The sequence below is a fragment of the Coturnix japonica genome, chromosome 24 (genome assembly GCF_054131305.1).
Source record: "Coturnix japonica strain WE chromosome 24, WE-NBRP24, whole genome shotgun sequence".
In the NCBI taxonomy this organism is placed as follows: Eukaryota; Metazoa; Chordata; class Aves; order Galliformes; family Phasianidae; genus Coturnix; species Coturnix japonica.
Window position 1 is genome coordinate 3,926,826 of NC_140686.1, and position 21,330 is coordinate 3,948,155.

The 21,330-nt window shown below is 50.3% G+C and overlaps 1 protein-coding gene and 1 pseudogene across 1 annotated transcript; both read right to left on the bottom strand.

The window, feature by feature from the left end:
• Nucleotides 1-5,806: 5,806 nt before the first annotated feature.
• LOC146757068 (class I histocompatibility antigen, F10 alpha chain-like) lies at nucleotides 5,807-9,641 on the bottom strand (annotated as a pseudogene).
• A 1,745-nt stretch (nucleotides 9,642-11,386) lies between these two features.
• Nucleotides 11,387-21,043, bottom strand: LOC146757069 (zinc finger CCCH domain-containing protein 11A-like). The gene is made up of 3 exons (XM_085523318.1): nucleotides 20,964-21,043; nucleotides 12,526-12,625; nucleotides 11,387-11,700 (listed from the first exon to the last, which is right to left on the bottom strand). Exons 1-3 carry the CDS (start codon nucleotides 21,041-21,043, stop codon nucleotides 11,527-11,529), a joined length of 354 nt encoding a protein of 117 aa, XP_085379444.1. The 3' UTR covers nucleotides 11,387-11,526.
• Between the last annotated feature and the right edge of the window lie 287 nt (nucleotides 21,044-21,330).

Sequence of the window (21,330 nt, forward strand, 5' to 3'; positions counted from 1 at the left end):
CCATCCCTGGCTCTCCAGCAGGACTGTAATGCTGGGGTGAGCAACACTGGGCACTGTCAGTGTGTTTTTCTTGCAAGCATCTTCCAGGGAAACACGTGCAGGCGTTCCCCACTCCTGGCCGTATCTCTGCAGTGCTGGGTCCTGTGTGAGCAGAGCTCTCTGCCCCAGAAGCCAAGTCACTGCTGTGCAGAGCTCAGCCTCGGGCTGAATGTGCTCCTGAGTTTGTCCCAGTGCAAGGACAGCCTTCTCATTGCCCTTTAGGAGCACCTCTGGTGCTGATGGGTTCTCTGCTCTCAGCAACCACTGGATACACGGCTCCAGGCGCGTGTGTGCTTTGTCACCTTGAGCTGTTTGCTCTGATCGCATCTCACCCTGGGGAGCCGGGATTTCCCTTTGGTCTCGGTGTCACTTCGAGACCAGTAGCAACACTAGGGGTCAGAGGAGAGCTGCTGAATGTGTGAGCAAAGCTGCTAATTGAGAGGGAGATCGCACTCGTGTGACTTCTAAACCCGAATTAATGAGCTTACCTTCACCCTCCTGACTAATGCAGACCTCATGCAGCCCTGGGCCTGCCCTTCTCCAGCCTCCTGCCTTGTTTTGCCTACTCATAGGAAAAGATTTAGCATAGCTCAGAGCCCCAGGCAGCGCTTGGAATGCCAGCAGGAAAGAGCTGCTGGTGTCCACATAGCTCAGGACTGCAGCAGTGGGGCTGCTGGACCTCAGTGTTCTGAACACTCTGATGTGGAAGTGATTGGCAGATGCTGTGGCCGGAGGGATGAGGTGCCTGCAGGGCGTCCCTTGGAAGAAGGTTTGGTGAGGATGGATCCTCTGAGCCAGCATCGGGGACAGGGTGCTGGGTGCAAATGCCAGTGCTGCCCCCTGTCATCCTTTTGGTTTTAAAAGGAGTACAGCTCCGTTTCCAAACTTTGCCAACCACGGGCTGGCTGGCAGCTTGAAGGAACTGCCATGAAATTGGTCTAATGAAACGTTCCTGGCAGAGCTTCAGGATGGAGAAAGTGCAGTTTGTCCTCAACTGAGCTGAGGTCCAATGAGCTGAGTTTCCTGGCTCAGAGCAGAGGCCGTGAGCATCACGTCTCACAGTCTGTGTCACCTGGGCAGAGCCGTTAGGCAGGGGCTGCTAGTGGGGAGATGCCAAGGTTTAACATGAAGATGATTGCTCAGATATGCCTGAGTTCAGATGGAGGGGCCCATTGCCCTACCAGGAAGTGGAAGATGCTTGGGGGTGAGGCAGCTCGTGCTTTCCCATGCCTGTAGGACCTTACAGTGCTGTGCCTTTCCACATACCTACCGCACCTTCTTTCTTTCCCATGCAGGGGTCATCATTAATCCAGCGGGTGGCACCAAGAATGCCCGGACAGCCCCACTGCAGTGCGTCTCTGTGGCAGAAGGACACACCAAGCCTGTGCTCTGCCTGGATGCCACCGATGAACTGCTTTTCACTGCCTAAAAAGGTATATGTTGGACAGAACAGGTGTGGGGGCTGCTGGCTTTTTATGCGCTATTCTCATAGATCTCCCCAGGCTGGCGTGGGGAATTGGGGTGCATGGCAGGGCTGGCTCCTTCTGGGCTGCTCCCCTGTCCCTGCCTTCTGATGTCCAGGTGCTGGAGCAGGCTGGCTCCATTGCCCTGGAGTGGAGCTGTGGGTGGTGGGAGGCAGCGCTTGGGAAGGAGTCGGTGCCTCCACGCCACGGAGGAACTCCCCAGCCCAACTCTCTCAGGCACGTTCTTCTTCCTACAGACCGGAGCTGTAAGATGTGGAACTTGGTGATGGGTCAGGAAATTGCTTCCCTCAAGGGTCACCCAAATAATGTTGTTTCCATCAAGTACTGCAGCCACACGGGGTTGGTGTTCACCGTGTCAACGTCGTACATCAAAGTACGGGGACATCTGGGACTCAGCGCACTGCATCCGCACCCTGACGTATGTAGTGGGAAGAGTGGCTGTGGGGGACTGTGGGCAGCTCTGGCTTTGCAGAAGATGGTGTGAGGAACTCCTGGGGTCCCACAGGCTGTAAACAGAGCCCAGCTGTTTTAGGATCAGTGCCTACAGCTGTAGGAAACAGGGAGGCTTAGGGAGATCTTGGAATGGAATCTGTGGGGACCCTCTGCAGCAAAGGCTCAAAGGAAAGGACCTGGAAGAGCTTTTCAGCCCTTCCTGGGGGTGGCCAAGAGCACCAGCAAGAAGGGATGGGGATTTTCTTTTTTGCTTCAACTAATATGCCACAGGAAGACGACCACATTAACCCATCTGTATTTGTTGTTGTTGTTTATCTACAGCATGAAGCATTTAACTTGGAAAGTCTCTGCTGCCACTCATCGTACAACAGACTTAAAGCACAGCACTTGGCACCTAGCAGTGCTGTGAAGGGTTGGAAGGCAGCGCATCATTGTGCTGAGGGCCAAGAGACGGTTCAGACAACAGAAGCATTTGTCCACATTTCTGACATGAAGGCTGTCGCCTCCCGATCCGGCGACAAATCAAGGCTGCTGTGTGAAAGTACCGTGCCTCCGCACACGGGAACAGACGGGACTCACACACAGCGTGTAACACCGAATGTACCAGCTTAATGCCACGCCACAAACCTACCCAATACCCAACAGGGGGGACCAGTCAATGCTGCTCATCAGCCATCAACCCCAGATGCTGGAGAAGGCAGACCATGTTGTGGTGCTGGAGCATGACACGATGGCTGAGATGGGGACACCCACCGAACTGAGGACCCGCAATGGACCCTTGTAAGAGGCCATGCTTTTTACATTACTGTCTCAAAGTTTGCTGAAATGGACAAGTTCAGGCAAGTCCTGACCAAGGTTCCAGGACTGAGACACACAGGAACCAAGGTTCGAGAAATCCCTTTGTTTAGGAGATGGACAAGTCGGGGAGCTACCAAAGGGAGATAAGATACTGATTAATGGCCCTTAAGTGGTCTTTTGTGTTGGCCTATCTCAAGGAAGATGGCCATCTCTGAGGACTAATGTCCCTCAAGTGGTCTTCCATGTTGGCCCATCTCAAGGAAGATTGACAACTCTGAGGAAATCACAGGACTCTGACCTGAGCGGTCCCGAAATGTCTCGAAGGCTGGAAAGAAGGATAAAAAGGGCACGGACAAACCCCAAATTTGAGGTTTTTTGACACCAGATGCCTCACTATGGAAACAAGGATGTTTTCTGTCATCAGATGCCTCTCTACGCGAGCGCCTGCATGCTGAAGAAGATGCCTGCATGCTGAAGAACCTTTGTGGGCATCTAGGTATCTGACCTCAGATTCCTCCACCGTTGTCCTACTGCTGCCTATTATCTCTTCTGGGATTGCTGCTCGAGACTCTGCTCTGAGGGACCTCGCTGCCCAAGACTCCACTTCCTGAGACCTCGCTATTCTGACCATCTTCTCTGCGTTTCATCGATCTGTGGCCTGCTACTTCGCTGCTGCTCTCCCCTACGCTTATTTTGCCCCGGACCAACGTTAACAACGTGCTATGGGATGCTGCTGCATTCAGGAGGTGACTATTCCCCGCTTTAACGTAATTCTTGCTCTTTTCTACCTTTTTCTATCGCCTACTTTCCCTTCCCCATCATCCTAATTTTGGCATTTGTCCCTCTCCCTTCCCCATCTCCTCAACTGTCTATTATTTCCAATAAACTGGAATCAACTGTCTATTATTTCCAATAAACTGGAATTTATTTCCAATAAACGGATCAACATTTGAATGTTCTTCTTCTTAATCTCACCCGGGCATAACATATCAAAAGAACCTTTGCCTCACTCCTAAATTGAAGCGAGACAACCCTACAGCCGGCTGCTGCAGCACTGAGGACCACAGGGCAGCTGGAGTGGGATGCGATGGGACATGGGGAGCTGTGGCTGTCTCCGCTCCCCGCTGCAGGATGGGAAGAGTGGGATGCTCTGGGATTTGTATGGAATAAAGTGGAGATGTTTTGTAGAGGAGCAGGTTGGGATGGGGGGTGTGGGCAGCTCAGCCTCAGTGCATGGTTGGTTATGGAAGCTGGGTGTCTGCCCTCAGAATGTGGCTGTGGCAGCACTGTGGGTTATGGGGGGGAAGCACAGCTCAGTCCAATACTAGATGAACTTTCCAGTCATGTCTTCATGCCAAAGCGGTGCAGATAGCACAGGGAGTGCAAAGGGGAGGAGGAGAGCAGCAGTGTGAAATGGAGCAATGGGCAAAGAGTGTGGGGTGGGGGGAGGAGGGATGAGGAGAGGTCCCCTCATCCACCCCAACCCTGAGCACAGCACAGAGCAGAATGCAGGCAGGCTGAGCACAGAACAGCCCAACACTTTATTTCACAAGAAGCAGCACAGGAAAAGCATAACAGCATAGGAAGCAGAGGGAGATGTGAGAGGTAGAGGGGATGGGGCTGTGTTCATCACCGACCCCAAATGCTCGTGTGGCCAGTTGGCCCCTTGCAGGCTGAAGCACAGCACTCAGACGGTTTGGTTACTTCCTGTGTGAAGAAGAAGAGATGGTGTCCCATAGGGCCACGTTCACATCCCAGCCCTCAGCTCCCTGCAGAGTCCCAGCCCAGCCCTGGTGCAGCACCACAAGGAGCACAAGGAGCACAGGGACCCCTTCCAACCCCCAGCCCCACACCGCAGCTGTGCTCGAGTTGCTGGTTCCACCTTCCTGGCCTGTAAGGTAAGAAGAGCCATTGTCTCAGCCCAGTTTGTAGGAGGGAGGCAAGGTTCTTTGATATATGTATACCTGGTGCGGGAGTAAGAAACAACGGTTCAAACATTGGTCCGACCAGTTTATTACAAGACTTTATCAGGGAGATGGGGAAGGGGAGGACGGACGCTATTATGGTGTAGGGTGATGGGGAAGGGAATGCAGTAAAAATATGAAATAGAAGCAAGGAGTCTCTGTAGGAAGCAAGAGGGAGATATTCACCACCATGGATCCATCGAGGTTTGTAGTTCAGTCATTGGTCTTCAGTCGTGGTGGGTCGTCAGGCGTTGTTCTGTTAATGGTGACCACGATGACAATTTCCAATGGTAGCACCAACTTATTTATATGTCCAAAGTGGTCAAGTCAGCTCTCTTTGGAGTGACAGCTCGAATCCAAAGTAGTTGAGTCAGCACTCCTTGGAATGGAAGCTTCTGGCTCTGGGATCTTAGCAGAAATTCCTTTGTTCCCATCTTCTGAGCCTTGCCAGCAGATAAGAGGGAGCAGGGATACCCATCCGCATCCTGTTTTTCACAGGGCACGATGGCTTCATTACCCAGTTTTCCCACACCAAGCTGGAGCTATTTAGTCCCGGGCCAGATCTTCCACTCATAAACAGTCCTGAGCACTCTTCTGGAGGCAAACAGCTCTGAAGGAAGGTGCTTTCAAATATTCAAATACCCAAAAAGTGATATTGATTGTCACACGGTAGCACCCATTACTTGCCACTTCAATAAATCATTGAGAGTCTTCTCACAAGAAACACCTCAGGAAGCAAGCTTGGAGCCAGAAAACAAGGAAGGACTCTCACAGCCATGAGCCCCAGCCCTGTTCATGCTGTGGGGCATGGAGCAGCTTTGAGCACCAGGAAGGGGAACCCTGGGAGAAATCGGGGACCTCAATGCTGCCCTGGCACTGGGCAGAGGTGGGGGACAGCGCTGCCCTCATCACTCACTGGGCGCCGTGTTGTAGCCTTTCTCCTTCTTCCCTGCAGACAGAGAGATGCATCAGCACAGGTTCACATCACAGCCAGGCTGAGGGCTCCTGAGGGAGCCTCAAATCCCCCCACCGCCCCCACTGTCCTCCTACACCCCTCCACTTTTACCTGCATGGCGTCTGTAGATGATGAATCCAACGCCAGCCATGATGGCAATGGCCACAACGGCGACAACCACCCCCACCACGTTGGGCACCAGGCTGGACTGTGACCGCTCTGGGGGAAGGCAGGGCTGTCAGCAGGGGAAGGGGCAGCCCAGAGCCCCCCAGCCCCACATCCCCTCACTCACCCTATGAGTAGAGGCTGGGTTGGGGCAGGCTGGCGTGCTCCACGCAGCACTGGTACTTGTCCCCGTCCCCAGGCACCGCGTCGATGGTGACCAAGGTGTGGTAGGTGCCGTAGCTGTTGGGCACGATGCCCCCTGAGTGGGTGTCCTGGCCCAGCACCATGCTGTCCTTCATCCAACTGACGGCGATAGGCTGTGGGTAGAAGCCGTGAGCGTGGCAGGACAAGGTCAGGATCCCGTCGGCCTTCTTCCCCCACACTCACACCTCGGGTTGCTCTGAAGGTGGGCGGCAGTGAGGGCCGGGCTGAGCTCCCCACGCTGAGCCCCCGCCCCACCTGCAGTCTCACACCGCAGGCCCCCCCTCACCTGTCCTCCCCAGCTCTGCCTTCCCGTTCTCTACATGTCTCTGCAGCCACTGCACACAGGTTTGCTCCAGGTAATGTTTCCGTCTCTCAGCATAACCAGGTTCCTCCCACGCTCTCTTGGTAGGAACTGACTCTGGAACCGCTGCAGTAAACATCATCGTGTCTTTGTCGAAGGCAATGAAGTCTCTCCCATCATAGCCATACTGATGATAGCCCTGGGTGGTGCCGTCCTCGAGGATGTCACAGCCCAACATCCGCTGCCATGTGTGAGACCCTGAAACACAGCCAGGCAGGGGTTGATGGGCCCCTCCAGCTCCAGGGGACCCACTGTACTGGGGATGGGGTTGGGGTCCCCCAGGGTCGAGCTCGGTGGGGCTGTGACGGGCAGCCCCGGGACGGTGCCGCCGGGCAGGACCAGCCCTGGGGGGTGCGGGCGGCAATGCACCATGGAGCCCCATCCCACAGCATGGAGCCGCGGTGCCAGCTGTGCTCACCGCCGCTCTGGTTGTGGCGCCGTGCCGCATTGACCAGGCTCACGCGGCTATTCTGCTCATTGCTCAGTGCTCTCTGGGTGTTCCTGTCCCAGTACTCGGGATCCACAGCTCCAGGTGCCTTCATCCACTCGGTGCAGGGCACGTACCTCCGACCAGAGCTGTTGTAGTGCACGAAGATTTCGCCATCCACGTACCCCACTTCAAAGAACCAGGGCTGCTCGGGGCCGGAATCCGTCATCCCTATTTCCAAGTACCGCATGGAGTGGAGCTCTGCGGGGTCGGAGCGCGGCGACCCCCCCTTTTTTATTAATTAGCAAGCTACTGCCTATAGAATAACAACACTACTTATATTAAGAACATAACCATTATAACTCAATCAAGGCCTCGATTGACAATACTCTAGATGTGAAAAAAGAGACAAGTCAAACACAGATAACAACATTACTGTTAAACCTACTAAAAAGAACAAACACGTTTGCTCTGCAACCTAAGTTTCTGCAACCTGGAAATAAATCCATGAGGGTCCCATTGTGTTCACATGTCACTAGTTAGGAAAAGTCTTCAACTTTCATATACTCTGATATATTGATTTTTAATGGCCACTAACTATTGTGCAACAAATGCTTTTAGGATGCTCATAACCATGCCTTTGAGCTAATAATTGATAATTGAACTTTATGAAGTTGCATGTCAGATAGAACCAGTTTTAGAGGACAAATGTGCTGGAGTATCACAAGGGGCATTATTACTTATTGACCCTTGAGAAACAGCAAACCGTGTTGGTGGTGGTTGCGACAGGCGGTGCCAGCAGGGCCTTCCCTGCTTCAAAGTGCACCTTTCCTCTCTCACCCATCACAGATTCTCTCCTGCATTCAGGGTCTGAAGGATTTCTTCCAGTTGTACACCATATCCGCATGGCCAGTGCGTGATACAGAGCCCAAGTGGAACAGCTGCCTGGAAAATAGAATAAACTATCAAATTTAGTTCTATTAGTATGCACTTTTGTCTCAAGTGATGCATGGTCATATTTTTAAAATCCCAATTAGTTGGGTGTAAGAGACGTATCCATTCTACGATACAGGGTCATCCCTTTGCCTGGGATTCCTTTCCAGGTTTTGTCTTTGCAAATTAAGAAAAGCTAATTAATAGGCTAATAACATCATGAGTGAGCAGTACTAACATACTAAAAGAGCTATTCCCATAGATTACAGCACTGATTACATCAAATCCTTTCTTTAACACACATTTGATCTATGGATAATGCCTAAAATTCTAATTCTTGAGACTGCATTGGTAACACTGAAAATCACACACTATGTCAAACCATTACTAATATTATTTATAACACCGCAAGTTACAAAGCAATTCCACTAGGAAAGAAACACACAAACACAGTTACTATAAAGGCTGGATGCTATTTTCTGCCTTGAGATTAGACCAACAACGTATTCTGGTGGTGTTAGTAACAACCGCACAAGATTAGAAGTGTCTAGTGTCATATGAGTATCCTCAGTGAAAATCCATTGAATGATTTGCTTAGAAGCTTCAGATCGTTTCCCATAGTCAGTCACAGTCTTACCAGCCTGCTGTAACAATTTCCAATGATGCACTTCCCACCGAGCAGCTCCCTGCTGATCGTCTATCAGCGGGCAAGCGAGCTGAAACACAGCTTGACACGGTCCCTCCAATATCATGTCTCTAATGACTCCAGACCAACGCAAAGGTGGAGGATCGCTATGTGTGGGGGGGAATCGCATAGACAGGGGCTGTAAAGACATCGGTGAAACGCTCGAAGAGACTGATGCCTCCTTCGTACGCAGTTCTAAGTCCTGCAGCTCCTCAGTTAATGTTTTATTATGTTCCTCCAACACTTTCTCATTCCCACCATTATCCGAGTCGCTTTCACTCTCAGGAGCTTCTTGCTGTTCTGCACACCCCTCAGCCCCCCCCCACCGCACCTTCCTCACCAGCCAAAACCGGATCTGCCAGAGACGTTGAAGAGGTCGAGGACGGGGGATTATTCGGGGCTTCTGCGGCAGCCCTGACTTGTGAGGCTGTTGAGCAAACGGAGTACGAAACTCCTGGTAACAGGGAGTCAAGTTCTGACCTTGACTGAGCACTAGGTCCGGATAGAGCTTGTACCACAGCAGCAGCAATCTGCCGCTCAGCTTGCATATTCTTCAGTGTATTTATTTTGTATTCCTTATTTTTGGAGATAACAAAGTCCCACATATGGTCGACTATTTCTCGCCATTCGGCTACAGTGAACATCAGTGCCACCTCCTGAAGGTGTCCATTCATATGAGCCCATTTTACCAGCTCGCATATGCATTTAGGAGATACCTGCTCCCCTCTCTTAGAGAGAATACATTTGAGCAGTTCCTCCACAGCTTCCCACAACATCGTGGATGGCAGAGAACGGGATGCGACCCCGATGAGAGGTGAGTGCCATCCCCCCCCCCCCCCCGTTCTTTATTGCCCCCACCTCATTATTTGTGGTTCCTATCCCTTTATTTTGTTCTCTCCCCCATATTTGTGCCCTCACTCTGTGTTTATTTTGCTCACCCCCCCTCCGCCCCCGCAATTTTTTCAAACCAGCTTCGTCTGCACCAGCAAGCACCTGCGGGACCCTGAAGCTGGTGGGGGACGTGGGGACCCCCCTGAGAGGGGAGAGCGCAACAGCCGCTTGGACTGGGAGCAGGAGCCGGAGCCTGAGGAGCGGGGGAGGCGAGAGCAGGATGGGCAGAGGGGCAGGGGGCGTGGGCAAAGCTGTGGGTGAGTCAGTGATGTATGGGTGCATCTGTTGTGGGGTGGTGCTGAATGGGGTGGAAGCTGTGCTGACCTCACCCCCCCACAGCTGTGCCTTTGTCACCTACAAGAAGATGGAATCAGCTGACCAGGCTCTGGGGATCCCTGGGTGAGCTGGGGGGCACTGGGGGGGACAGGGACGATGTTGGGGTGCCAGCAGTGCTGAGTCCCTGCCCCCATCCTGTGCCCCAACAGCCGTAAAGAACAGTGCCAAGGGCTCACACCGCGACAAGCGGGCGCAGGTGGTGTACAATGAGGACCTCTTCGGGGGGCAATAAAGGTTTAGTGCACACAGCAGTGGTGTGGCAGGGTGACAATGGGACAGCGGGAGAACGGGGATGGGGGAACTGTGGGACACGGGGAGCTGCAATGGGGGAGGCTGAGTGGTGACCAGCTGCACACACACCTGTAACTGAACTGCCAGCCTCACCTGGCTGTGGTGCTGAGCATGCTGGGCTGCCTGGCCCTGCTCTCAGCAGCACTGTGTCCTCCCTCCCAGCCCCCACAATTCCACTGATACAGTTATGTCTGTTAGAGAGATTCACACTGCATGGAATGTGCCACGGCCAATAGCAACTGAAGGCTTCAGAGCCAAATAAGTGAGAGGAGGCCGTGCTGGAGCTCATCTCTTCCATGGAGCTCATAACAGCAGCACAGCAGTAACCCTGGTGGCAGCAGCACCAGGATGTTGCTGGAGCAGCACTCCTGGCTCCCCTCCTGCTCCCTCCAAGAGCTGCAGGCAGACGTACAGCACTGCTGTCCTGTGCCAGGTTTATTTAAAAACACAGCTGAGAGCCGCCGGCATAAACAGAGGAGCCTGACTACTTTCATACAATATCTTAAATAGAAGGCAAATACAAAAGGAAAAGATAAAATATTTACAGTAACAGTGGCAGACACGACATGGGCACAGTCCCACCCAGAGTCAGCAGAAAACCACTCAATACCCTGCTGAAGCACAGAGTCACCACGGCGTCCTCCAGCAGGGCCAGGGCTGCACTGTGCCCACAGCAGGGCTGGGATGGCTGCACTCTGAACTGAGACAAGCGAAGCGCACACGTGTTGGCTTCCAGAAATCATCAGCACAGCATCGCGCTCTGCCAGCAAACAGCACTGGAAATCCAGCAAAAGGGAAAGGAGGGAATAACGCAGCAGTGGCATGCAGCTCCCGCTTCTCACACTGCTGCTGCATCACTGCTGATAACTGGAAGGCAGGGAGCACCCCCCGCCTTGGTGGCACATTTGGTCCAAAACAAAAGAATAATTCTGCTCCCTCCCACCCCCACATTGTCATTAAGTTGCCTTAAAGGATTCAAGTCATAAACAAACGCATACACCAAAAATACTCAAGAGCTGGCAGAACTCCAGGCTAGACATGGGGACTGCCCGAGAAATGGGAGCACCGAAGAAGCTTCCAGCTGCACCCAACGCTGAGCATGGCCAAGGGAGGAGGAAGGAAGGAGCTTGAGGTTGAAGCCTTCAGAGCGTCACTGAATCAGGAGATCAATTGCCAGGCACTGCAGCACACAGATGGACGTCCTTCTGGGCTGTCACAGAAATGCTTTGTCCTCTTGCTGCTGAAAGGAGCCAACCAGGAGCAGGGAATGGATGCACAGGGCCTCAACTCTGACCAGCAGGAAAACTCAGGACAATGGAATGCCAATCTTTTACCAGTTCAGCTGTGCTTTAAGACTCATTATTGTGAAGCCTCCTTTAGTAAAGTATCACCCTGGGGTATCCAACCAAAAAGAAAAGGTTTTTATTAAATTAAAGGTTTTTTTGTTGTTGTTGTTGTTTTGTTGTTTTTTTGGTTTTTTGTTTGTTTGTTTGTGTTTTTTGTTTTTTTTTTTAACATACTATAATAACTACTACGCAGTTCAACAGTCAGTCATCTCAGAAAGTTCACGAAGGAAATCATCCTCATCCTTCTCCAGGTCCAAGTCAATTTCTGCTTCCATTTCCCCTCCTGAGATTTCCGAGATGAACTTTTCAGTGTCATCTTCTACAGCCTTGGTGAGCAGGCTGACCTCCGGCAGGGCTGGAGCAGCAGTCTGGGAAGAAGGAAGACAAAGTCAATGATTGCTCAGGAGATCCTTCCTCTGCAGTGCTTCTCCTTCAGCACTGCTGATCCTGAACCCAACACGGGGGCTAAGGGGCTCCTGAAGGATGTTAACAACCACGTAAAGGCTGCAGAGCACCTCAGGTCTTTTTAACAATGCAGCATTAATGGACAAATTCCTTCACACCACAAAGGAATCACAGGGCTGCAGAGCATTGTGCGCACACTGCCATTCATCCAGCATCCTGCGCACAGTGACTACTTTGAAAGGAAACCTGCAGAACATTTCAGTTCTCCACACTTTCTGCAGCAGTTGTATCTCAGTATCAGCCTGACGAGGACAGCACTGACACTTCTTCCCCTCCTTACCAAAGCTGCTTTTTTAGCTGGAGGCTTCTTCAGTGCTCGTTTAAATCAGCACAGTGCTAGAGCTGTTACACACCACATTCTGTTTGAGCAACAGAAAGTCATTCCTGTTCCCCTACACAACATCCACCCACAGTCTGATTTCATTGAACACGAGGCCATCGTGACCTTTTTGTATCCAGTGCTCCCACGTTAACCTCACATGTTGTACCTGGTGCCAGCAGGGTTACTGCCTCACTGCCAGATACAATCAGATCAATTCTGAGTTTGAGGAGTGCAAAGCTGTCTGGGAAAGCCATTGAAAGTATCAGGATTGTGAAACATGGCTGCAGCTCTTCACCAAAGGCAGGAAGGTAGGAATGCACTCATGATGGTAGCACATGGTGAGCAGTGAGACATGAGAACATGTGAAGAAATTGTGTCACTGTGTCCATCTACAGAAGGGACTCACCTCTGCGGGTGCAGAGACAGCTTTGGGAGCAGCCCTGCTCCATTCCACAGTCTTTTCCTCTTCTCTTCCAGGTGCTTTAAAACAAGGAAAAAGAAAATCACTTGGTCAACAGCAAGCATAGAAAGAAACCTGAGTGCCAGTGTTTCCTCCATGTGCTTATTTCCTCACATTCAATAACAAAGAACACGAGAGAGGCGACATCTCGCAGTCCATACAGTATCCAAGCTCTTCCCTCCTTCACATGCTGTCTCTTCACGAAGCCTCTCTCACCTCCCCAATGAATAACTCACCCCCCTGACCTTTCTGACAGAGGTTGGCCTCCATGTTAAAAACTCAATCCATGCTTTCCAAACACATTTACATATTAAAACAAGCAACACGCCAAAGATGAAGATAACCTTGGCGTCAACACACAGAACATGCCACACCAAAAACACGGCAGAAAGAAAGTACAGGAGAAACTGAATTACAAAACCTCACAGCGAATGAATTCTCCAGAATGAAGCAGGCAGACACAACGGATTCAATGGAAAAACACATGGATGGACATCCTGGCACTTGTTGCCTTTGCATTTGGTAAGAAACAGCCCAGGCAATTCTAAGCAAACTCCATTTGCTTGACAGGGGAAGCACTTCAGCAGAGCAGACAGTGAAACACCTCGTTACCTGCTGGCTTTGCGATCTGCTGCATCCGCAGGGCTTTCTCCTGCTTGATTTCTTCTAAGCTTTTAATATGCATTTCTTCCAATCGCTTGATTTTACGCGGTGGCTCTTCCAGTTTCACATTACCAGGCTCAGGTGGAGGGAAAATTCTCTTCTTCTTGCGCTTATCCTTAGATCTCTTCTCAGTAAGAACCTCTTCTCCTTTTTGCTTCCCTTCTTCCAGTCGTCTCTTCTTCCAGATCTCCCCTGCTGGCTTGGCACCCTTCTCTGTCATCATCAAGAAAGGAGAAGCATAAGGATTACAAGAAATTCCAACGAGAGCTCAAGTTTCCAGATTTATCATAATATTACAGAATATACGTGTTCCCAACAACAACGCTCCTGAGAAAGAATAAGCAGAAAGCCTAGAGAATCTGTGCAGCAAACACCGATGACCATTTACCTCTCCTTGGTGCTCTGTCAACCTCGATCTTCTTCCCCAGCCTTTCTACGAGGCTGCGCTTCAGCGGAAGGCCACTGACATCAGCTACAGAGAGAAAACAACAACATTCCTAAGATAATTCCTTTGGAGAAAGATTTTTACAAGTCAACCACAAACTTTGGTTTCTCCAAGTGTATGTTCTCAAATTCACCTTTCAGCTGCTACACTTGTGTGCCACTTGGAGTCATCACAGACCCACGACACACTTTCCTCCCTCCTGCTTCAGCAGTGCCCTCCCATTTACGTGGAGGCAGCCAAACAGCAGCTCACAAGCAGCCCTTACCTACAGAGGATTTCCGTTTTCCAGGTTTATCAGCAGTATTCAGTTGACTCACAGGCACCTCCCCTAAAACAAAGAAAAACAAAGTGCTTATTTGACAGAAACCAACAGAATTACTGTCTTGTGAGCCCATTTCCCACCCAAAACAAATACAACCAAAAGACTCCACTTTGACAGCCCTGACACAAAATAATATTGCAACTGTAATGCACTCAGGGTAAGTCCCAATTGTAATTTATCCATTCCACTTAGGAGCCACCAAATGGAAGCAAAGGTACTCATCATTACCCTGCTTTGCAGGCAGCATCACAGTGCTGACCAGTGTCCGCACATTCTCCTTCTTAGGCACACGAACAATCTGAGATTTGAGCCGATGAGCAGGAGCTCCTGAAGGTCCTTCTGATCCAAGTGATTTTATTCCAGCATTCAAACTGTCATCTGGGAACACAGAGCAGTAAATGAGACTGAGGGACAGAGGCACACGCTGAGGACCACAGCTCTGCAAACTGCCTCCTGCTCAGAAGCATGCAGAACAAACCCTGTCAGCTCTCCCCACAGCTAAGAGCACCATGGACCTGATGTCTGTCTGCTGCCCTCCTTTCATCCTTCTGGATATTAAAAGTAGGCTTTATCCCTTACTTTATCCCATCCACACGACATTAGATTCCTCTATCAGCAAATGTGGCTTTCACCACTGGTTGGAAAGATGCACATACAGGCCCTTAAACTCCATGCTGTGGCCTCGTCTTGCTCTAATGATGTAAACAAAGGAGTTTACCTTCCTAATCTGAAAGGCACATGAAGTTACAAGGTAGGAACAAGATCATGGAAATAGCTGATTCCATTCAGCAACCCTATGTTCTGTTGTGTTTGTACAATGAATTGCTTTGGAGTTAATTGGCAAGTGCTTCTGATTAATCCTGGAATACCTTGTTTTGTATCAGCATCAGATTTTGTAGTGGAAATTATCTGCAATCCAAGATGGTTTTCTTCAGCTGGTTGCTGGACAGGTGTTTTTGTTTCTTCTCCCTCCTTAGAAAGCTGGTCTGTACAAGCAAAGAAAAAATCAGTCTCTTCAGTTATGCGGTAGGAATTCAATCAGATTATCCACTGCACAAAGATGGCAGGCAAGGCTGAAAACCCACACAGATAAATGCTGAGTCTCCACTTGCCCATCCAAATGGCTTCTCTGTGAACAAAGAAATCCCCCCCTACACAACATTCATCTCCCTGACACCCAGAAAAAGCTTAAATGCAGGAGAACAACCTGCAAGGCAAAGGCCACAGGAGCAGAGAGAAGCTGAGCATGCAAGATAAAACTGAGGTATCAGAAGCACACAAAGTTCAGCTCTGAACCTATCTATCAGCTCACAAGTGAACGTTACCTGGCGTTCTTTATGACACTATACCCACCTGTGAGTAATAGAGTTAATCTTTCGTACCTAAAAAAGACAAACTCACTTTGACTTGGTGGAAAGAAAACCCCATTGAGGTAACGTCCCTTGGTGTGATGGAAGGCACAGTTGGATTTCTGGCAGCCTCCTGGCTGGTTCTCCCAGTAGCAGGAAATCATGCTGCGTTTTTTCTGAAGACAGAAAGGAAGAAGAGCTGATGGTAACGTGGACCTAAGATCTGCAAAGGGAGACTGAGCTCCAGATGGTGCCAGTGAGCAGACTGCCACAAAGCAGCACTCAAACACCACTCTGAAGCGTGCGCAGGCTGGGAGCACCAGGCTCACTGAGCTTTCCTAGCATTCTGTGGGTGAGGACACCAGTTTAGAAGGGGTTAAACTAACACACCTTGCAGAATGCTTGTCTGATTGATGTGGTTCTTTAGTATCTGTTGATAGAACACTGTTGGTATCAACTACAAGAATATTCTGCTATGATATACCAATGCCATTGAGCTCTCTTCCCTCTGCTTCCTCCCCTATTCTTAACCGTAGGAACCATCATCATTTCAAAGCAAATGAACCTAATCTGCAAAAGCACATTCAGCCCACCTAAAGAAATGAGAAGTGGGTTTGGTGATAAACTCTGAGGAGCCAACACTCACACTGATCTCCATGTGCCTGAACCTGCAGACATTCCTGAAGCAGCGGCCCTCCTTCCACAGCCTGCAGGTGGTTTCATTGCCCAAAGCAGCTTCACAGTGCCTGAAGGGACAGTTGTCTCCCTGTAACCCAATGGAAACCAAGAGAGGAAAATGAAATAGTACAGCCTGAGAACTGGCCATGCTTTGAGCTCATTTTTAGCGAGTTGCTCTATTGTACAATGCAATTAGTTATGAAGTTTGCTGAAGACCAGTAATACTTCTACTTATTCTACCCATTCCTCTTAACTTCAGAACTGAAAGAAAGAAAAAATGAAGGAGAAAACCCAAGCAGACCTTTTTACAAGTGGAATAGAAGTAGAAATAGCAATCATTTCCTTTAATCGACATGCTGGACGAGCGCACAGAAGCAGTTCTGGTCTCGGGGATCTCTGTGCAGCTCTTCCTGTGCTTCTCAAAGAGCTGGCTCGTGCTTCCTTGGACTGAAAGTCTTCTACAGTCTTGATCAGTGAAATCTTCTTTTGAAAAGGAACCCTAAGCAAAACACCAAAAAGCAGAAAAGAATGAGGAATGCCCACCCGTCTTCCCAGCTTTGTTCTCTTCATTCAATCAGTCTTTCTGGAGCAGTTGTTTCAAAACATTGCCCTCCTCAACACTGGTCAAACTCTAGTAACATCACCCTGACTCAGCACGGAGTCCCTGGGCTGCACGGCTGCAAGCCCTCCAATGGAGCCCCTCCTTCAACACCACGAGTGACAGCAGTGAGTAACCCCAACACATTTGTCTGACCGCTGCAGGTCTTCAAGCTCAACCACCTGGACAACCTCAGCAAATACAGTGATCTTCAAAGCTTTGCAGTTCACTTCTCCTGTAGGCCGAACCAACACTGAATCCGTGAATTAATTAATTATAACAGGTTAGGAAGAATTTTCCTCCTCACTTTGCCTATGTCAAATTCTGTAAGTTGGAATTTCTGGTCTTCAAGGATTCTTCACCTTTGAAGAATCCACAAAAACCATCCTCCGTCTTTATTACCTGTACAGCAAATCATGACAGTGCGTATCAATACACAAATCCACACACATGTGCCTGTATACTGTAACTCAGCACTGCATGGAGCTGCAGCACGTTCTGCTCAGCCACAACAAGGGTTTGGGTTGGTTCATTTTTTTTTTTTTCTTTTCTGATGTAAAAATCAAATATTTTGGTATTTTAGATTTGTTTTGTTGCTTTTTTTTTTTAAGGTACCAAATGCTGTAAAACCTGCAACCAGGCCAGACAGAAGATCAAATTCAAGTGATTCAGAACTCTTTCATTAAAGTGCTGCACATTTCTGAGCTAAGCATTTCCGATAGTCAATAAAGGTTGGAACCTTTTACTCACACAGACACTAGTGAATTTTCGAGGAATTTTTTTTTTTTTTTTTTTTCCAGGGAATTTCCCCAAATCTAAACTAAAGAGAGGAGAAGTCGGGTTCTCAAGTTAGTTGCTGGATTGACTGCATGACAAAGGGAACAAAAACAGCACTTAAGGACAAAGTTCCCTTCCCTCCTCCAATACTGATAGAAATGCTGCCTTTTTACCTTTAGTACCTTCACAACAGATTGGCAGATTCCTACGTTCCTAAAGACCTCAATGCTGCTCAGCACAGACACCGGGCACCAACTGTCACTGGACTCTGCACCGTGGAACACGCACACAGCTCAGCACTTCTGTTTCCTCACAATTGGAAGGGTTCTGGAATCGGGAGCATGAAGCGGACTAGAAATACCTCACATCCCTCTGCTCCTTACGAGCCCATCCATTTTAAAACAAGATAAGCCCAGACACATCTGTTAGCACAGCAGCCCAAATGCTAACCAGAACACACAGTGTGTAACGCTGAAAGTACCAGTTTAATGCCGCGCCACAAACCCTATATAGTGGTACAGGTGACCACCCCTATCAGATACCCGTGACCTCCATGACTCCACTGCTGGTGCATGCAGGCACCACCTGCCCAATACCCAACATCTCCCCCCTCTTTATTATCTGCAGCCCCTGTAAAGGTTCCCCTGCATACTCCCTGTTACCCCAAAGGTGATTTGCACATTTAAGGCTATTCCGCAAATGAATCAATCATTAAACATATGCGAAAAACATTGAAACTGTCATAATAACATACCAAAGAGATGCAGCTGCAGTGACTACAAACCTGAAAGCACACAACAGCAATCTGCCTAAAAATTGTGAAATGCTGTATGGCAACACTTAGTCAACTTGTAGAGAACAGTGCATTCAAGTTCAAGATAACAGCACAGTACACAATGGAGTTACAACTTTTCCAAGTTCAATGTAACACTATTGTACAGAATCTTCATGGCAATCCAGTTCCGTCCAGTGTGCATTATAATGTCACACTCCATAACCAAATAAGAAGACAAAAACATATTGGCTGTGCAGAATCGTTCTGAATGTCCACCACTGGGGGATTATCCAGGAACAAGGTCTCCCCCGCTCACGAACTATCAGTCCGGCATGAAGGCTGGATTCCCAGTTCGGACCTTCAGGCACATTTGGAGCAACGCTGTCTCATGTGCCGTTACCAGCAGCCGCTGCCCAGTGCTGACGTCAAATCACTGGCTGCACTGGAGACATTAACCAAGGAGTTGTTGACCAAAACTGGTGCTGAGATGTTCAGATCCTCACGGTGCACAGGATGGCTCGTCATTTGGTGCCGGCTTAACCCAACGTGCTGGCAGCCAGCAGGGCCCACTTGGGGTCCCGACACAGACGTGTTTCCTGCCCTTGACAAGGAGTGGCATAGGGTCTGGGAGCCATGGCCCTCCGTCGGGTCTGATCAGGACCTGACCTATTGGTGTCCATTCGGTCAGCTGCTGGTCTCCCTTCCAATTCTCTCAGTTAACTTTCTAAGAGCACCAAAGGTGGGTAGCAGCTTCTGCGCCTCTTCGTCCCCTGCAAAAGCTCACAGAACTCCATGCTGGCTTTCCCTAATGCTGACCAACTCACACAGTGAGAAGCTCCGTCAGCCAGACCTCTCCGCATTATCCACATAATAAGCAGATTGATGTCCTCATCACATGCTCTGTGTCATTTCTTGTCAGCATGTCCTGTCCCATCCCTGGCTCTCCAGCAGGACTGTAATGCTGGGGTGAGCAACACTGGGCACTGTCAGTGTGTTTTTCTTGCAAGCATCTTCCAGGGAAACACGTGCAGGCGTTCCAAACTCTTGGCTGTATCTCTGCAGTGCTGGGTCCTGTGTGAGCAGAGTTCTCTGCCCCAGAAGCCAAGTCACTGCTGTGCAGAGCTCAGCCTCGGGGTGAATGTGCTCCTGAGTTTGTCCCAGTGCAAGGACAACCTTCTCATTGCCCTTTAGGAGCACCTCTGGTGCTGATGGGTGCTCTGCTCTCAGCAACCACTGGATACACGGCGCCAGACGCGTGTGTGCTTTGTCACCTTGAGCTGTTTTCTCTGATCGCATCTCACCCTGGGGAGCCGGGATTTCCCTTTGGTCTCGGTGTCACTTCGAGACCAGTAGCAACACTAGGGGTCAGAGGAGAGCTGCTGAATGTGTGAGCAAAGCTGCTAATTGAGAAGGAGATCGCACCCGTGTGACTTCGAAACCCGAATTAATGAGCTTACCTTCACCCTCCTGACTAATGCAGACCTCATGCAGCCCTGGGCCTGCCCTTCTCCAGCCTCCTGCCTTGTTTTGCCTACTCATAGGAAAAGATTTAGCATAGCTCAGAGCCCCAGGCGGCGCTTGGAATGCCAGCAGGAAAGAGCTGCTGGTGTCCACATAGCTCAGGACTGCAGCAGTGGGGCTGCTGGACCTCAGTGTTCTGAACACTCTGATGTGGAAGTGATTGGCAGATGCTGTGGCCGGAGGGATGAGGTGCCTGCAGGGCATCCCTTGAAAGAAGGTTTGGTGAGGATGGATCCTCTGAGCCAGCATCGGGGACAGGGTGCTGGGTGCAAATGCCAGTGCTGCCCCCTGTCATCCTTTTGGTTTTAAAAGGAGTACAGCTCCGTTTCCAAACTTTGCCAACCACGGGCTGGCTGGCAGCTTGAAGGAACTGCCATGAAATAGGTCTAATGAAACGTTCCTGGCAGAGCTTCAGAATGGAGAAAGTGCAGTTTGTCCTCAACTGAGCTGAGGTCCAATGAGCTGAGTTTCCTGGCTCAGAGCAGAGGCCGTGAGCATCATGTCTCACAGTCTGTGTCACCTGGGCAGAGCCGTTAGGCAGGGGCTGCTAGTGGGGAGATGCCAAGGTTTTCCATGAAGATGATTGCTCAGATATGCCTGAGTTCAGATGGAGGGGCCCATTGCCCTACCAGGAAGTGGAAGATGCTTGGGGGTGAGGCAGCTCGTGCTTTCCCATGCCTGTAGGACCTTACAGTGCTGTGCCTTTCCACATACCTACCCCACCTTCTTTCTTTCCCATGCAGGGGTCATCATTAATCCAGTGGGTGGCAGCAGAATTCCAGGACAGCCCCACTGCAGTGCGTCTCTGTGGCAGAAGGACACACCAAGCCTGTGCTCTGCCTGGATGCCACCGATGAACTGCTTTTCACTGCCTAAAAAGGTATATGTTGGACAGAACAGGTGTGGGGGCTGCTGGCTTTTTATGCGCTATTCTCATAGATCTCCCCAGGCTGGCGTGGGGAATTGGGGTGCATGGCAGGGATGGCTCCTTCTGGGCTGCTCCCCTGTCCCTGCCTTCTGATGTCCAGGTGCTGGAGCAGGCTGGCTCCATTGCCCTGGAGTGGAGCTGTGGGTGGTGGGAGGCAGCGCTTGGGAAGGAGTCGGTGCCTCCACGCCACGGAGGAACTCCCCAGCCCAACTCTCTCAGGCACGTTCTTCTTCCTACAGACCGGAGCTGTAAGATGTGGAACTTGGTGATGGGTCAGGAAATTGCTTCCCTCAAGGGTCACCCAAATAATGTTGTTTCCATCAAGTACTGCAGCCACACGGGGTTGATGTTCACCGTGTCCACGTTGTACATCAAAGTGTGAAACATCCGGGACTCAGCGCGCTGCATCCGCACCCTGACGTATGTAGTGGGAAGAGTGGCTGTGGGGGACTGTGGGCAGCTCTGGCTTTGCAGAAGATGGTGTGAGGAACTCCTGGGGTCCCACAGGCTGGAAACAGAGCCCAGCTGTTTTAGGATCAGTGCCTACAGCTGTAGGAAACAGGGAGGCTTAGGGAGATCTTGGAATGGAATCTGTGGGGACCCTCTGCATCAAAGGCTCTAAGGAAAGGACCTGGAAGTGGTTTTCAGCCCTTCCTGGGGGTGGCCAAGAGCACCAGCAAGAAGGGATGGGGATT

What these genes read in the sequence shown, in the direction of transcription:
- LOC146757069 (XM_085523318.1), bottom strand. Translation starts at nt 21,043, where the DNA reads ATGCAGCGCGCTGAGTCCCGGATGTTTCACACTTTGATGTACAACGTG. An exon ending in ATCAACCCCGTGTGGCTGCA is followed by an intron (nt 12,626 to 20,963) that starts GTACTTGATGGA and finishes CTGTTGACCAAG; the next exon opens with TGATTTTCTTTTTCCTTGTT. An exon ending in CTGTCTCTGCACCCGCAGAG is followed by an intron (nt 11,701 to 12,525) that starts GTGAGTCCCTTC and finishes CCTTCTTCCCAG; the next exon opens with ACTGCTGCTCCAGCCCTGCC.